This window comes from Salmo salar, unplaced genomic scaffold (genome assembly GCF_965601325.2).
Source record: "Salmo salar unplaced genomic scaffold, fSalSal1 ptg000152l, whole genome shotgun sequence".
In the NCBI taxonomy this organism is placed as follows: Eukaryota; Metazoa; Chordata; class Actinopteri; order Salmoniformes; family Salmonidae; genus Salmo; species Salmo salar.
In genome coordinates this window covers 1,486,448-1,505,030 of record NW_027675323.1, presented here as the reverse complement: position 1 = coordinate 1,505,030, position 18,583 = coordinate 1,486,448, and the positions used below count along the sequence as shown (strand labels likewise).

The following is an 18,583-nucleotide window of genomic DNA, read 5'->3' as shown; positions in this document are numbered from 1 at the left end:
CACTCTGTGTACTACAAATCCTGTGTATGCGACTTTATTGGTTGATGGTGAGGATCTCTTTTAGGGGTGTAGGGTGGAAGCTGTCTACGTGTAACAGGGAAGTCCTGTCCATCGGCTTCCTGTATAGGTCTGTGCTAAAACCACCCCCCTCCCTCTTAGTCAAAATGTCCAGATAACTTGTTTCATGCACATGGAAGGTGAGGGTGAATTTCAGATGTTTACTGCTTGTATTGATGAAGGAGTGGAATCGATGAAGTTCCTCTGCTGTCCCCTGGAATAGATGGAACACGTCATCAATGAAGACTTTTTCAGAGCCTGATGAGGTGCTAGAATGGATTGTTAGGGCTGACAATCACATTTAACCATTTTAAATGTCAACTTCAATGGGCTAGGGACGTCCCAAGGATGTATCTCTACCTAAAAATACATGATCTAAGTGATTGATCGTTGGTATTCAGCAGTCATAAAGCCTTATTTACTTTAATGAACTACTAAAATAGTGATTTTGGCAGACAGCAGCTCTACACTTTATTGACTGACTGATCCATTCATCCTTCCATCCCTCCTCAGCCTTCCTCTCCTCTGAAGACCCAGTGAGGGTGGAGCTAATCTAATAGGAGAGTCAGTCAGAGAGCTGGTTAGGAAGAACACTTCTACAGCCAGATAGGTGAGAGGTCACACATGGTTTAGATGGTAAATATTTATGTCCCCTTAGTGGTTCATCACGTCAGCAAAAGGGAATATGTTCCATCATCTATGTTTATTTACATTAGTGCAAATTGTTCACTGATATTGGTATAATTTCTCACCCCTTTTGGCTGTATGAAGTTAATTTCCCCTCAGACACACACATTTGTTCTTTGATATTATGAAGGTCATTTGTGTCAAATGTACTTTTCCCCACTCATTCACCCCATCTCTTTACATTGCTTATGCATATTCAGTGGCCTGACTGCATCCAGACTATCAAAGGCCCATCCTGGTAGATCTGAACCTAATGCAGCTTGGAGTGATCGGTTGACAGAAGTCATTTAGGTGCCAGGTGTAACTGAGGCCATAGATGCTCCATATCCATTACTTTGAGTGTTTTATATAATATGACTAAATGTGTTTCTGTGTTGCAGGGACAGTCAATAAATGGAACAGCAAGGCCACAGAACATGACATAAGCAGAGCTGTGGGAGACCACCTCAAGCCCCTGGTAGAGCCGGGGGTGGTGTTTACCACTCCACCACGCCTTCAGCAGGCTGAAAAAGTGGGATTGATCTGGTTGATCCATTTGTTTGTTTCGGTTTGCAGTAGTTGAATCCTTTGACGTATTGTTTAATTAAACATTTATCTTCAACAAATGCACTGGGTTGGTTGAAAAGTGATACTAAACGTACATACCAGCACTATTTTGACATAGTGGGAGATATACTGAATTTATACTTTTTTCATAATAAGATGGACCAAGATATGTATTGGTTTTCCAAGAGTCTGTTGATTGTCAGTCATTGGGTTAATTTCTTTTGCAATATGTTCAAATCAAGCTTTATTTATACAGCACATTTCAGACATGGATGCTTCACAGGAAAAAAAATTAAACAATGAAAATAAACAGAAATATTTACCACAACAAACAGAAGATTAACAACTGAAAGACAGATTAGCATTCTAAGGAAAATCCATTGATTAAAATATTAATTGGATGCAACATCCAACCCAAAATATAAGCTTGTTTTATAGGAGGGGCTCTGAAATACACTATGGGGGTGTCCACTGGAAGTTGACTAGTAACAACAACTGGGACCTAAAAGACACCCACCATGAGACCCACTAAATCTGCCCAAGAAGAGGAAAACAAAAGAAAAACCCACACCAAACTTAAAGACAGGAAGCAAACCAAAAAGGTGGAGCAACTAAAGGTGTTGACTCTCCACATGTATCAAGACAACTGGAGCACTGGGCCAGACACTCTTAAATAGAACCTGGACCAGCTCAGGTGAAACACCTTCCCACTAACGAGATGGACAAGCCAGCACAGGTGTAACACATACTGACTAACGAGGTGACACCAATCAGTGCGTCCTACGTGCTAACGAGCTAGACGGGCTAACCAGCTAGACGTGCTAACGAGCTAGACGTGCTAACGGGCTAACGAGCTAGACGTGCTAGACGGGCTAACGAGCTAGACGGGCTAACGAGCTAGACGTGCTAACGGGCTAACGAGCTAGACGTGCTAACGAGCTAGACGTGCTAACGGGCTAGACGGGCTAACGAGCTAGACGTGCTAGACGGGCTAACGAGCTAGACGGGCTAACGAGCTAGACGTGCTAACGGGCTAGACGTGCTAACGGGCTAGACGTGCTAACGGGCTAGACGTGCTAACGAGGTAGACGTGCTAACGGGCTAGACGGGCTAACGAGCTAGACGTGCTAACGAGCTAGACGGGCTAACGAGCTAGACGTGCTAACGGGCTAGACGTGCTAACGGGCTAGACGTGCTAACGAGCTAGACGTGCTAACGAGGTAGACGTGCTAACGAGCTAAAGTTCAACCTCAAAACATAAATGGAAAAACCAAAGCCTGTAACACCTTCCCCCTTAAGACAACAAATATATCCTATATTTCTTTTGGACAAGTTTGCTCACCACCAACAGAAAACAACTTCCATTTCACATTATAATCAACTAAAATGATTCCCTTCTACAATATAAACATGGTGTCTACTGGCTTTCAACAATTAAAAACAAGAAAAAAAATGTCTAAATAATATACAGCATCTTTTCTCCTTCATCTTTCGTTCTATACAATCCTTCCTTAGCTTCTAGAACTCTCGTCCTCTTGGAACGAGCCCAAACAAAACTCATCTCCAATAGGACACAGACATGTCTGATTTCAAGAGGAAACTCCTGCAATATCTGTACTAACTTTCCACCTCACTGCAGAGCTTCTCTCTCTTTTCAGGGTTCACTAGATAGGCATGTTGTTGGATCGGGGCCCAGTCCCCAATGTCATGCTCCAGTACATTTGGGTTGGCACATCTGGGAATGAACCCTGATATTCTAAAAGCAGGGCAACAATGTCAATATAATTGTACCAAAAAAATTGTCAGTTGGTTGAATAATCATGATTACTAAATGTTACATGAAATGAAAATATGAAATAGCCCCAATGTCAAAACACAGTTTTAACGTGTCCAAATCAATAACCAATATGCAGAAACAGTTTGGGATGAATTGAAAACCTAAACATAAAATGTGCTATATACACAAACATCTGCCACAATAATCATATTACTTGTATTTTTTTTAAACAAGCACCTTGTTTTGACAAGTAGCAATAAATCACTGATAATCGATTAGGGGGGAAATCAGGTTGTACGTGCTGTTGAAACTAACACAACTAAAAAAAACACATGGAAATGGGAGATATGTTTTACCTCACTGATTAGAGGACAACCTGCAGAAGACAGTCAGCTACATTTTGGAGTGATGCATTTAAATGTAGGGGTCACTAAACAAAGGAACACTTACTTGTCATAACTCATCGATATCATGTTGAAATCAATTGTGCGAGAGGAGGGAGATGAGGTTGCACGTCCTGTTAAACTAACAGCTCAAAAACCACACGGAATCTGGGAATAATGTGTACATCCCTGGTTAGAGGACAATTTGTAGAAAACAGCCAGATACATTTTGAAGTGTTGCATTTTGATTCAAGTGGGTCACCAATGCTGTAAATGTAACACAGCTCTTTTTTTGTTAGTCACTTTTTGTTAAATCACATAAATAGTAACTCTTCCAATTCAGAGCCTGGATTTCCCCCCTGAGGCTAATATCCATATCATGTTGAAATCAATAGAACAGGGGACAAACGTTCAGGGTTCTACATTGTGACATCATTAAAATATATTGATATAATTTAACAACTCCTTCATGTATTTTCTGATATTTGATCAGAGGTCTTTTATCAGATTATCTCTGGTCACAGCTATAAGGCTGTGTGTGTTCTCTGGTGTACAGTCAGAGAGCCAGATCGACCAAAACTCTTCCCACATTGATTACAGCTATAAGGTTTCTCTCCTGTGTGTATTCTCTGGTGTACTGTCTGCTCTCCAGATCGACCAAAACTCTTCCCACATTGATTACAGCTATAAGGTTTCTCTCCTGTGTGTGTTCTCTGGTGCACTGTCAGAGAGCCAGATCGACCATAACTCTTTCCACACTGATCACAGCTATAAGGTTTCTCTCCTGTGTGTATTCTCTGGTGTCGAGTTAGTGTGCTAGGTGCAGCAAAACTCTTCCCACATTGACCACAGCTATACGATTTCTCTCCTGTGTGTGTTCTCTGGTGTAAAGTCAGAGAGCCAGACATACTAAAACCCTTCCCACATTGATCACAGGTATAAGGTTTCTCTCCTGTGTGTGTTCTCTGGTGTGATATCAGGCTGATTGACTGAGTAAACCTCTTCCCACATTGACCACAGCTATAAGATTTCTCTCCTGTGTGGGTTCTCTGGTGTAAAGTCAGAGAGCCAGACGTACTAAAACTCTTCCCACATTGATCACAGCTATAAGGTTTCTCTCCTGTGTGTGTTCTCTGGTGCACTGTCAGATCTCCAGATTGACCAAAACGCTTCCCACACTGATCACAGCTATAAGGTTTCTCTCCTGTGTGTGTTCTCTGGTGTAATGTCAGCTGGCCAGATTGAACAAAACTCTTCCCACATTGACCACAGCTATAAGATGTCTCTCCTGTGTGGATTCTCTGATGAATTTTAATGCCTGATGAGGTGAATCTCTTCCCACAGTCAGAGCAGCAGTGAGTTCTCTTCCCTGTGGATGTCTGCAGGTGTTTATTGAGGTGTTCTGATCTGGAGAGACTCTTCTCTGCCTCTTCAGCATCATGAGGTTGTTGAGGCTCCCCAGAGGATCCACGATAGTCCCGTATCTCTCCTGTGTGAACAACAAAGTCAGACAGATGATTAAAGGCCCACAACAGCGGAAATCCACTGTAAAAGGTGATGCCAACAGCGGAGCCATGATGTTGGACAACAATTGACGTCTGTAATGAATGTTACAATTATTTGATATTTGCCTTAAAATGAGCAAGAATAGTCATATTTTGTCTTGTTTTCACATTAGTAGTAACATCAATGATTGTAGGCTAGAAATAAGTTATTCATGTTGTTGAAACTCTAAGCAGTGTGCCAGACGACTTTTGGTCTCCAATATAGGCCCCTTTCTGTGTTTGCTAAAATTGCGGCACGAGGGCAATTTGATTGCAGAAACTCCTCCCTGCTAATGAGGAAACCACTAGTTATGGATGTAGTATATCTGGTAATGAGGAAACCACTAGTTATGGATGTAGTATATCTGGTAATGAGGAAACCGATAGTTACGGATGTACTATATCTGCCTGGAGCAAAAATGGTGAGCAAAGATTTTAGTTTTTCACAATGTATTCTGAATGTGAATGGGGGAAACTCAGGGGAGTAACCTCCATTTCCAGGTTGCTTATGAATGCATTTCACACTACCTTGGATTAAAATTGTAAGGATATTTGAATGTCCTGTTTAATATAATGCTTGCTAAAGCATTAAGAATTATGTGTAATTATTGAAGAACCACGTTAATGACAGTATCCATTTGGGTGTTGTCAATAAAGTTAAGATTTTATTTATTTATTTAACCAGGTAGGCCAGTTGAGAACAAGTTCTCATTTACAACTGTGACCTGGCCAAGATAAAGCAAAGCAGTGCGACAAAAAAACAACAGAGTTACACGTTGGATAAACAAACGTACAGTCAATAACACAATAGAAAAATCTACATACAATGTGTGCAAATGGAGTACGGAGGCAAGGCAATAAATAGGCCATAGTAGCGAAATAATTAAAATTTAGCAAATTAACACTGGAGAGATAGATGTGCAGATGATGATGTGCAAGTAGAAATACTGGTGTGCAAAAGAGCAAAAAAACGTAAATAAAAACATGGGGATGAGGTAGGCAGTTGGATGGGCTATTTACAGATGGGCTGTGTACAGCTGCAGCGATCGGTAAGCTACTCAGATAGCTGATGCTTAAAGTTAGTGAGGGAGATATATGTCTCCAACTTCAGCGATTTTTGCAATTCGTTCCAGTCATTGGCAGCAGAGAACTGGAAGGAAATGCGGCCAAAGTAGGTGTTGGCTTTGGGGATGACCAGTGAGATATACCTCCTGGAGCGTGTGCTATGGGTGGGAGTTGCTATGGTGACCAGTGAGCTGAGTTAAGGCGGAGCTTTACATAGCAAAGACTTATAGATGACCTGGAGCCAGTGGGTTTGGCGACGAATATGTAGCGAGGGCCAGCCGACGAGAGCGTACAGGTCGCAGTGGTGGGTGGTATATGGGGCATTGGTGACAAAACGGATGGCACTGTGATAGACTGCATCCAGTTTGCTGAGTAGAGTGTTGGAGGCTATTTTGAAAATGACATCGCCGAAGTTAACCTGTTAGGGCTAGGGGGCAGTATTGACACGGCTGGATAAAAAACATACCCGATTTAATCTGGTTACCACTCCTACCCAGTAACTAGAATATGCATATACTTATTACATATGGATAGAAAACACCCTACATTTTCTAAAACTGTTCCATACAGGCCACTTCCTGTATGGAATCTTCTCAGGTTTTTGCCTGCCATATGAGTTCTGTTATACTCACAGACACCATTCAAACAGTTTTAGAAACTTTAGAGTGTTTTCTATCCAAATCTACTAATTATATGCATATTCTAGTTTCTGGGCAGGAGTAGTAACCAGATTAAATCGGGTACGTTTTTTATCCGGACGTGAAAATACTGCCCCCTATCCCAAACAGGGTAAACTATCATTATGACATCATGGATGAATTCTAGAATATACTATATAGCCTAGAAACCTGGTTAAACTATCATTATGACATCATGGATGAATTCTAGAATATACTATATAGCCTAGAAACCTGGTTAAACTATCATTATGACATCATGGATGGCCAGTCCTTGTATTCATAGTGTAGTGAATTCAGGGGGAGGCCCTGAGCTGAACTCAAACCTGGGTCCAGTGACTGTCAAGCCAACACCTTATAACTGTTACGCCAAGATGTCTGAACTTCTTGACGAGGTCCCTATGAATTTGAGAGTGGTTACATTTCTCCTTCCCCCATCCCTCAGCTGTTTACCAAACCAAGTCTCTGGGCAGCCATTTTGTTTCTGTTTTAAAACTAGGTTGCCCCTTTAAAAAAGCCACACAACAATCAACCAATCTGCAGTTCATACAACAACAAAGCTGTAATTCCACCACTGTTTTGGTTATAAGATGATTATGGGGTTGGAGAAATGTAACTACTCTCAAATTCATAGACTGACCTATGGATGCAAGGACTGACCATCCATGATATCAACATTATAGTTTTAACCATGTTGAGGCTATACAGTGTTGGTTTACATTGTTTCTAAACATTGGAGTAAAAAAAGTTTCTTTGGGGGTTCTGATGGGGTACAACAGTTGAACTAAGCTCATGAGGCATGTGTTATATTCTTCAAGAATCAATGGCTATAAATTAATAATTATAAAGTCACAATATGGATGTAGCAATTGCAGATTTCCCCTTTAACACCACACATCAGTTCAACAACTGCAGAGTTTGTGACTCTGTATTTAAGACAGTACTTACTAGTGTTTATCAGGGCCCGTTCATTGTTAAAACCATTGGATGCCTTAACATGCCTTTGGGAAACCGGGCCCAGATATACAGTTTCCTCCTCTTCTTCCTTTTTCGATGTGACAGTCATCTCCCCCTCCTCTTCCACTCCATAAACTGCATCTTCCTCTTCTTCTTTTACTGTAACATCCTCTTTCACTCTGAACGCATCTTCCTCTTCTTTTACTGAAACGTCTTTCTCTTCTTCTTTCACTGTAACAGCCTCACCCTCTACTTGTTTTTGTATTGAAACAGCCTCCTCTTCCTCCTCCTCTTTGACGAGAGCTTCTTTCTCCGTCCAACAGACCTCTTCTTTAGCAGGAGGAGAGTAGCTTAGTGAACTCATGGTCGGAGATGTTAGCTAGCTAGGCTAGTGCTAACTTAACCAGCCCGCTAGCTGAATAATAACAACAACACCGTAAATATGAAATTAAATCGGATAACTAACTAGACGACAGAAGTGGGTTTAAAACACAGTGGCTAATATACACGAAAGCATCTAAAGAGCTTTATTGGTTTGGCTATTTTGTCTAGCAAGCTACTGAGGTGGCTGACTAACTGTTGTTGCTGTTGAAAGAAGCGTTCCGTCCACTAGATTTTACGTCACAACAACAGCATTACCTTAAATTCCCACACCGCCATCTGCTGACTGGAGTGGGTAACATAGTTGAGTAAAATGTTTATTTTATTGTCAGACAAAAAGTTAAACGGTAGGAACTTCCTGAATTGGAATTACCCCTCTACACATGTACTGCACTGGAATTATCCCATTGGCTGGCAGAAACGTGCAGTTTCGTTTTTTTTGGGCCATCAAAGCTGTGTCAGGGATTTTTGTGATTGGTTCCATTTCAGTCACATGTGCATAAGGGAGAGGTGGTGTCTGATGTCTGCAGGTCAATGCAACTGAGAAATATGATCCTTGTAATTACTCTCTGTGAATATCAGCAGTGGGAATGATTGTGAAATATGATCCTTGTAATTATTCTCTGTGAATATCAGCAGTGGTAATGATTGTGAAATATGATCCTTGTAATTATTCTCTGTGAATATCAGCAGTGGGAATGATTGTGAAATATGATCCTTGTAATTATTCTCTGTGAATATCAGCAGTGGTAATGATTGTGAAATATTTAGTTCATTTCATCAGAGCAACATGATAATTAATGATTTCTGAACAACCATTTTTTATTTAATGTCTATTAAGAATATCTGATCAACTTTATTTCACTTGGTGATGTTTCATTATAGAGAACATAACAATACATGACATCTACAGTGGTGATGTGTCATTATAGAGAACATGACATGACAATACATGACATCTACAGTGGTGATGTTTCATTATAGAGAACATAACATAACAATACATGACATCTACAGTGGTGATGTTTCATTATAGAGAACATGACATAACAATACATGACATCTACAGTGGTGATGTGTCATTATAGAGAACATAACAATACATGACATCTACAGTGGTGATGTTTCATTATAGAGAACATAACAATACATGACATCTACAGTGGTGATGTTTCATTATAGAGAACATAACATGACAATACATGACATCTACAGTGGTGATGTTTCATTATAGAGAACATGACATGACAATACATGACATCTACAGTGGTGATGTTTCATTATAGAGAACATGACATGACAATACATGACATCTACAGTGGTGATGTTTCATTATAGAGAACATGACATAACAATACATGACATCTACAGTGGTGATGTTTCATTATAGAGAACATAACATGACAATACATGACATCTACAGTGGTGATGTTTCATTATAGAGAACATGACATGACAATACATGACATCTACAGTGGTGATGTTTCATTATAGAGAACATGACATGACAATACATGACATCTACAGTGGTGATGTTTCATTATAGAGAACATGACATAACAATACATGACATCTACAGTGGTGATGTTTCATTATAGAGAACATAACATGACAATACATGACATCTACAGTGGTGATGTTTCATTATAGAGAACATGACATGACAATACATGACATCTACAGTGGTGATGTTTCATTATAGAGAACATGACAATACATGACATCTACAGTGGTGATGTTTCATTATAGAGAACATAACAATACATGACATCTACAGTGGTGATGTTTCATTATAGAGAACATAACATGACAATACATGACATCTACAGTGGTGATGTTTCATTATAGAGAACATAACATGACAATACATGACATCTACAGTGGTGATGTTTCATTATAGAGAACATGACATGACAATACATGACATCTACAGTGGTGATGTTTCATTATAGAGAACATAACATAACAATACATGACATCTACAGTGGTGATGTTTCATTATAGAGAACATGACATGACAATACATGACATCTACAGTGGTGATGTTTCATTATAGAGAACATGACATAACAATACATGACATCTACAGTGGTGATGTTTCATTATAGAGAACATGACAATACATGACATCTACAGTGGTGATGTTTCATTATAGAGAACATAACAATACATGACATCTACAGTGGTGATGTTTCATTATAGAGAACATGACAATACATGACATCTACAGTGGTGATGTTTCATTATAGAGAACATAACATGACAATACATGACATCTACAGTGGTGATGTTTCATTATAGAGAACATAACATAACAATACATGACATCTACAGTGGTGATGTTTCATTATAGAGAACATGACAATACATGACATCTACAGTGGTGATGTTTCATTATAGAGAACATGACATGACAATACATGACATCTACAGTGGTGATGTTTCATTATAGAGAACATGACAATACATGACATCTACAGTGGTGATGTTTCATTATAGAGAACATAACATGACAATACATGACATCTACAGTGGTGATGTTTCATTATAGAGAACATAACATGACAATACATGACATCTACAGTGGTGATGTTTCATTATAGAGAACATAACATAACAATACATGACATCTACAGTGGTGATGTTTCATTATAGAGAACATAACAATACATGACATCTACAGTGGTGATGTTTCATTATAGAGAACATAACAATACATGACATCTACAGTGGTGATGTTTCATTATAGAGAACATAACAATACATGACATCTACAGTGGTGATGTTTCATTATAGAGAACATGACAATACATGACATCTACAGTGGTGATGTTTCATTATAGAGAACATAACATGACAATACATGACATCTACAGTGGTGATGTTTCATTATAGAGAACATGACATAACAATACATGACATCTACAGTGGTGATGTTTCATTATAGAGAACATGACAATACATGACATCTACAGTGGTGATGTTTCATTATAGAGAACATAACATGACAATACATGACATCTACAGTGGTGATGTTTCATTATAGAGAACATGACATAACAATACATGACATCTACAGTGGTGATGTTTCATTATAGAGAACATAACATAACAATACATGACATCTACAGTGGTGATGTTTCATTATAGAGAACATAACATGACAATACATGACATCTACAGTGGTGATGTTTCATTATAGAGAACATAACATAACAATACATGACATCTACAGTGGTGATGTTTCATTATAGAGAACATAACATAACAATACATGACATCTACAGTGGTGATGTTTCATTATAGAGAACATGACAATACATGACATCTACAGTGGTGATGTTTCATTATAGAGAACATAACAATACATGACATCTACAGTGGTGATGTTTCATTATAGAGAACATAACATGACAATACATGACATCTAAGTAGCTGAATATGATTATGGACTAACAGTCTAAAGGACACAACTCATGTTATTCTGGTTAAACAGTGGGAGACTAGTTTATTATGGACTAACAGTCTGAAGGACACAACTCATGTTATTCTGGTTAAACAGTGGGAGACTAGTTGGACTAACATTTTGGACACACTTATTCCATTTTTTACATTTTTTTTTAAACTATTTTCTACATTGTACAATAATAGTGACAACAATAACACTATTGGCATTCTCTCAACCTGCTTCATGAGGAATTCATCGGGAATGCTTTTCCAACAGTCTTGAAGGAGTTCCCACATATGCTGAGCACTGGTTGGCTGCTTTTCCTTCTTTTCCTTCTCTGCGGTCCAACTCATCCCAAACCATCTCAATTGGGTTGAGGTCGGGTGATTGTGGAGGCCAGGTCATCTGATGCTACATATCGCTGTCCTTCTTGGTCAAATAGCCCTTACACAGCCTGGAGGTGTGTTGGGTCATTGTCCTGTTGAAAAACAAATGATAGTCACACTAAGTGCAAACCAGATGTGATGGAGTATCACTGCAGAAAGATTACAGGTAACTTATTAGATATTTTGTAGTCATGTTGGGCGAGTTGGAACCGGTGTTTTTCTGGATCAAACACGCCAAATAAATGGACATTTTGGAGATATAACGACGGAATTAATCGAACAAAAGGACCATTTGTGATGTTTATGGGACATATTGGAGTGCAAACAAAAGAAGATCTTCAAAGGTAAGGCATGAATTATATCGTTGTTTCTGAGTTTTGTGTCACGCCTGGCGGGATGAAATATGATTGTCTGTGTTTGTTTGATGGGGTGCTGTCCTCAGATAATCGCATGGTTTGCTTTCACCGTAAAGCCTTTTTTGAAATATGACACCGTGGCTGGATTAACAAGAAGTCAAGCTTAAATTTGACATATTGCATGTGTATTTTCAAGAATGTTAAATATTTACAATTCTGTAGTTTGAATTTGGTGCCCTGCACTTCACTGGATGTTGGCCAGGTGGGAGGCTACCGTCCTACGTACCCTAGAGAGGTTTAAATAGCCATCACGTCAGCAAAAGGGAATATGTTCCATCATCCATGTTTATTAACATTAGTTCAAATTGTCCACTGATATTGGTGTAATTTCTCACCCCTTTTGGCTGTATGAAAGTTAATTTCCCCTCAGACACACACATTTGTTCTTTGTTATTACCCGAGCCACTGCCTGTTCAGCCTGCTATCATCCAGAAGGCGAGGTCAGTACAGGTGCATCAAAGCTGGAACTGAAAGACTGAAAAACAGCTTCTATCTCCAGGCCATCAGACTGATAAACAGCTTCTATCTCCAGACCATCAGACTGGTAAACAGCTTCTATCTCCAGGCCATCAGACTGTTAAACAGCTTCTATCTCCAGGCCATCAGACTGTTAAACAGCTTCTATCTCCAGGCCATCAGACTGTTAAACAGCTTCTATCTCCAGACCATCAGACTGGTAAACAGCTTCTATCTCCAGACCATCAGACTGTTAAACAGCTTCTATCTCCAGACCATCAGACTGGTAAACAGCTTCTATCTCCAGGCCATCAGACTGTTAAGCAGCTTCTATCTCCAGGCCATCAGACTGTTAAACAGCTTCTATCTCCAGGCCATCAGACTGTTAAGCAGCTTCTATCTCCAGGCCATCAGACTGTTAAACAGCATCACTAACACAGAGGCTGCTGCCTACAAACACAGACTTGAAATCATTAGTCACTTTAATAATGTTTACATATCTGGCATTACTCATCTCATATGTATATACTGTATTCTACACTATTCTACTGTATCTTAGTCTATGTATTACTCATCTCATATGTATATACTGTATTCTATCCTATTCTACTGTATCTGTCTATGTATTACTCATCTCATATGTATATACTGTATTCTATCCTATTCTACTGTATCTGTCTATGTATTACTCATCTCATATGTATATACTGTATTCTATCCTATTCTACTGTATTTTAGTCTATGTATTACTCATCTCATATGTATATACTGTATTCTATACTATACTACTGTATCTTAGTCTATGCATTACTCATCTCATATGTATATACTGTATTCTATACTATTCTACTGTATCTGTCTATGTATTACTCATCTCATATGTATATACTGTATTCTATACTATTCTACTGTATCTGTCTATGTATTACTCATCTCATATGTATATACTGTATTCTATTCTACTGTATCTGTCTATGCAGCTCTGACATTGCTCATCCATATATTTATATATTCTTATTCCATTACTTAGATTTGTGTGTATTAGGTATTTGTTGTGAAATTGTTAGATATTGCAGCACTGTGGGAACTAGGACAAGCATTTCGCTACACCCACAATAACATCTGCTGAACCCCTGTATGTGACCAATAAGATTTGATTTATTATGAAGGTAATTTGTGTAGAATGTATTTTCCCCACTCATTCACCCCATCTCTTTACATTGCTTATGCATATTCAGTGGTCTGACTGTGTCCAGACTATGTCAAAGGCCCTTCCTGGTAGATCTGAACCTAATGCAGCTTGGAGTGATCGGATGACAGAAGTCACATGTAGGTGCCAGGTGTAACTGAGGCCATAGATGCTCCATATCCATTACTTTGAGTGTTTTATATAATAAGACTAAATGTGTTTCTGTGTTGCAGGGACAGTCAATAAATGGAACTGCAAGACCACAGAACATGACATAAGCAGAGCTGTGGGAGACCACCTCAAGCCCCTGGTAGAGCCGGGGGTGGTGTTTACCACTCCACCACGCCTTCAGCAGGCTGGAAAAGTGGGATTGATCTGGTTGATCCATTTGTTTGTTTCGGTTTGCAGTAGTTGAATCCTTTGACGTATTGTTGAATTAAACATTTATCTTCAACAAATGCACTCGGTTGGTTGAAAAGTGATACTAAACGTACATACCAGCACTATTTTGACATAGTGGGAGATATACTGAATTTATACTGTTTTCATAATAAGATGGACCAAGATACGTATTGATTGTCAGTCATTGGGTTAATTTCTTTTGCAATATGTTCAAATCAAGCTGTATTTATACAGCACATTTCAGACATGGATGCTTCAAAGGAAAAAATAATAAAACAAATGAAAATAAACTGAAATATTTACCACAACAAACATAAGATTAACAACTGAAAGACGAATTAGCATTCTAAGGAAAATCCATTGATTAAAATATTAATTGGATGCAACATCCAACCCAAAATATAAGCATGTTTTTAGGAGGGGTTCTGAAAGACACTATGGGGGTGTCCACTGAAAGTTGACTAGTAACAACAACTGGGACCTAAAAGACACCCACCATGAGACCCACTAAATCTGCCCAAGAAGAGACAAACAAAAGAAAAACCCACACCAAACTTAGACAGGAAGCAAACCAAAAAGGTGGAGCAACTAAAGGTGTTGACTCTCCACATGTATCAAGACAACTGGAGCACTGGGCCAGACACTCTTAAATAGAACCTGGACCAGCTCAGGTGAAACACCTTCCCACTAACGAGATGGACAAGCCAGCACAGGTGTAACACATACTGACTAACGAGGTGACACCAATCAGTGCGTCCTACGTGCTAACGAGCTAGACGGGCTAACGAGCTAGACGTGCTAACGAGCTACACGTGCTAACGAGCTAGACGGGCTAACTAGCTAGACGTGCTAACGAGCTACACGTGCTAACGAGCTAGACGTGCTAACTAGCTAGACGTGCTAACGAGCTACACGTGCTAACGAGCTACACGTGCTAACGAGCTAGACGTGGTAACGAGCTAGACGTAAAGTCCAACCTCAAAACATAAATGGAAAAACCAAAGCCTGTAACACCTTAAGACAACAAATATATCCTATATTTATGTTGGACAAGTTTGCTCACCACCAACAGAAAACAACTTCCATTTCATATTAAAATCAACTAAAATGCTTCACCTCCTGTCAACAATTAAAAACAAGAAAAACACACTTATTTCTAAATAATAATATACAATTGAAATATTTTTTTCTCCTTTTTCTCTTCTTTCTATAGAATCCTAAAACTCACTAGCTTCTAGAACTCTCGTCTTCCTAAAACTCACTAGCTTCTAGAACTCTCGTCTTCCTAAAACTCACTAGCTTCTAGAACTCTCCTCTTCTTAAATCCCACTAGCTTCTAGAACTCTCGTCTTCCTAAAACTCACTAGCTTCTAGAACTCTCGTCTTCCTAAAACTCACTAGCTTCTAGAACTCTCGTCCCCTTGGAACGAGCCCAAACAAAACTCATCTCCAATACGGAAAAAGTCAAAATAAATTGTGATCAAATGTACACCCCTTGGTTAATATGTATTGGCAATAATTAACTTAATGGTGAGGCATGGAATAATAAAACATGTATATTTTGTTTGAAATATGAGGTGATGTGAGACATGCTTCTTCAGTAGTGGAATAAAGACAATTAACGCTTGAATGTTGTGAAGAAATACTGGAGTGATGTAGGATTGTTAATAAAATTGATTACAGACCAAATGATTATACTGCGTCCATGTGTATTTATTTCTTTATTTTAACCTTCATTTAACAGTAACCGAAAGGTTGCTGGATTGAATCGCGAGCTGACAAGGTAAATCTGTCGTTCTGCACCTGAACATGGCAGTTAACCCTCTGTTCACCGGTAGGCAATAATTGTCAATAAGTCAGTTATGAACAAATTCTGATTTACAATGACGGCCCAACGCTCTAACCACTAGGCTACCTGCAACTAAAGTTGAAATGAAGTTTTTTTCAAGTCACTGAAAAAACGGGGCATAGTCTTCTTTTCAACGTCTTTTCAATTACATGTTGCTAGATGGGATAGCCCGATGTCAAAACACAGTTTTAACGTGTCCAAATCAATAACCAATATGCAGAAACAGTTTGTGATAAATTGAAAACCTAAACATAACATCTGCTATATACACAAACATCTGCCACAATAATCATATTACTTGTAATTTTTAAAACAAGCACCTTATAAACTGCACCAGAAACGCTGTTGTTTTGACAAGTAGCAATAAATCAATGATAACGATTAGGGGGGAAATCAGGTTGTACGTGCTGTTGAAACTAACACAACTAAAAAAACACATGGAAATGGGAGATATATTTTACGTCACTGACTAGAGGACAACCTGCAGAAGACAGTCAGCTACATTTTGGAGTGATGCATTTAAATGTAGGGGTCGCTAAACAAAGGAACTTATTTGTCATCACTCATCGATATCATGTTGAAATCAATTATGCAAGAGGAGGGACATGAGGTTGCACGTCCTGTTAAAACGAACAGCTCAAAAACCACATGGAATCTGGGAATAATGTGTACATCCCTGGTCAGAGGACAACTTGTAGAAAGCTGCTAGCTACATTTTGAAGTGTTGCATTTTGATTCAAGTGGGTCACCAACATGGTAAGTGTAACACAGCTCTTTTTTTGTTAGTCACTTTTTGTTAAATCACATAAATAGTAACTCTTCCATTTCAGAGCCTGGATTTTCCCCCTGAGGCTAATATCCATATCATGTTGAAATCAATAGAACAGGGGACAAACGTTTAGGGTTCTACATTGTGACATCATTAAAATACTCCTTCTACAATGTTAAAACATTCTACATTGTGACATTAATTCATTGATATCATGAAACAATTCCATCAATTCCAATTCCAAAAAAAAACTCCATGTATTTTCTGATGTTTAATCAGAGAACGTTTTTGAGAGTATCTCTTCCCACATTGATTGCAGCTATAAGGTTTCTCTCCTGTGTGTGTTCTTTGGTGTCTGGTCCACATGCTAAAGTAAGCAAAACTCTTCCCACATTGAGCACAGCTATAAGGTTTTTCTCCTGTGTGTGTTCTCTGGTGTGCTGTCAGGCCGCCAGGTGAAGCAAAACTCTTCCCACATTCATCACAGCTACATGGTTTCTTTCCTGTGTGTGTTCTCTGGTGTGATATCAGGGCGATTAAAATAGGAAAACTCCTCCCACATTGATCACAACTGTAAGTTCTCTCTCTTGTGTGTGTTCTCTGGTGTATAATAACATTCCTAGATTTATAAAAACTCTTCCCACATTGATCACAGCTATAAGATTTCTCTCCTGTGTGTGTTCTCTGGTGTGATATCAGGCTGGTTGACAGAGGAAAACTCTTCCCACAGTCAGAGCAGAAGTAAGGTTTCTCTTTTGTGTGATTTCTCAGGTGTATTTTGAGTTCTGATGAAGATTTAAAAAATGTCCCACAATCAGAGCAGCAGTGAGAATTATCCCTTGTGTGAATTCTCCGGTGTAGTTTAATGCCTGATGAGGTGCATCTTTTGCCACAGTCAAAGCAGCGGTGAGATCTTATCCCTGTGGTTCTCCGCTGGCGTTTCTTGAGGTGTTCTGATCTGGAGAGACTCTTCTCTGCCTCGTCAGCATCATGAGGTTGTTGAGGCTCCCCAGAGGATCCACGATAGTCACGTCTCTCTCCTGTGTGAACAACAAAGTCAGACAGATGATTAAAGGCCCACAACAGCGGTAATCCACTGTAAAAGGTGATGCCAACAGCGGAGCCATGATGTTATACAACAATTGACGTTTGTAATGAATGTAATGATTACTTGACATTTGTCTTAAAATGAGCAAGAATAGTCATATTTTGTCTTGTTTTGACATTAGTAGTAACATCGATGATTGTAGGCTAGAAATAAGATATTCATGTTGTTGAAACTCTAAGCAGTGTGCCAGACGACTTTTGGTCTCCAATATAGGCCCCTTTCTATGTTTGCTAAAATTGCCAAAACTGACCCATCTTGCGGGGTCAGGTGAAAAATGGGTGTCTGATTATTTCTGGCTGGGTACTCTCCTGACAATCTAATGTTTTGCTTTCGTTGTAAAGCCTTTTTGAAATCGGACAGTGTGGTTAGATAAAGGAGAGTCTTGTCTTTAAAATGCTGTAAAATAGTCATATGTTTGAAAAATGGAAGTTTTCGGATTTTTGAGGAATTTGTAATTCGTGCCCTATCATTGGATATTGGAGCGGT

The 18,583-nt window shown here is 39.0% G+C and overlaps 1 protein-coding gene across 1 annotated transcript; it reads right to left on the bottom strand.

Annotated features, from left to right (window-relative positions):
• Positions 1-3,974: 3,974 nt before the first annotated feature.
• LOC145866976 (uncharacterized) lies at positions 3,975-18,351 on the bottom strand. Its single transcript, XM_082971032.1, has 3 exons — positions 18,348-18,351; positions 17,242-18,029; positions 3,975-4,829 (listed from the first exon to the last, which is right to left on the bottom strand). The coding sequence occupies exons 1-3, from the start codon at positions 18,349-18,351 to the stop codon at positions 3,975-3,977; spliced, it is 1,647 nt and encodes a 548-aa protein (XP_082827158.1).
• Between the last annotated feature and the right edge of the window lie 232 nt (positions 18,352-18,583).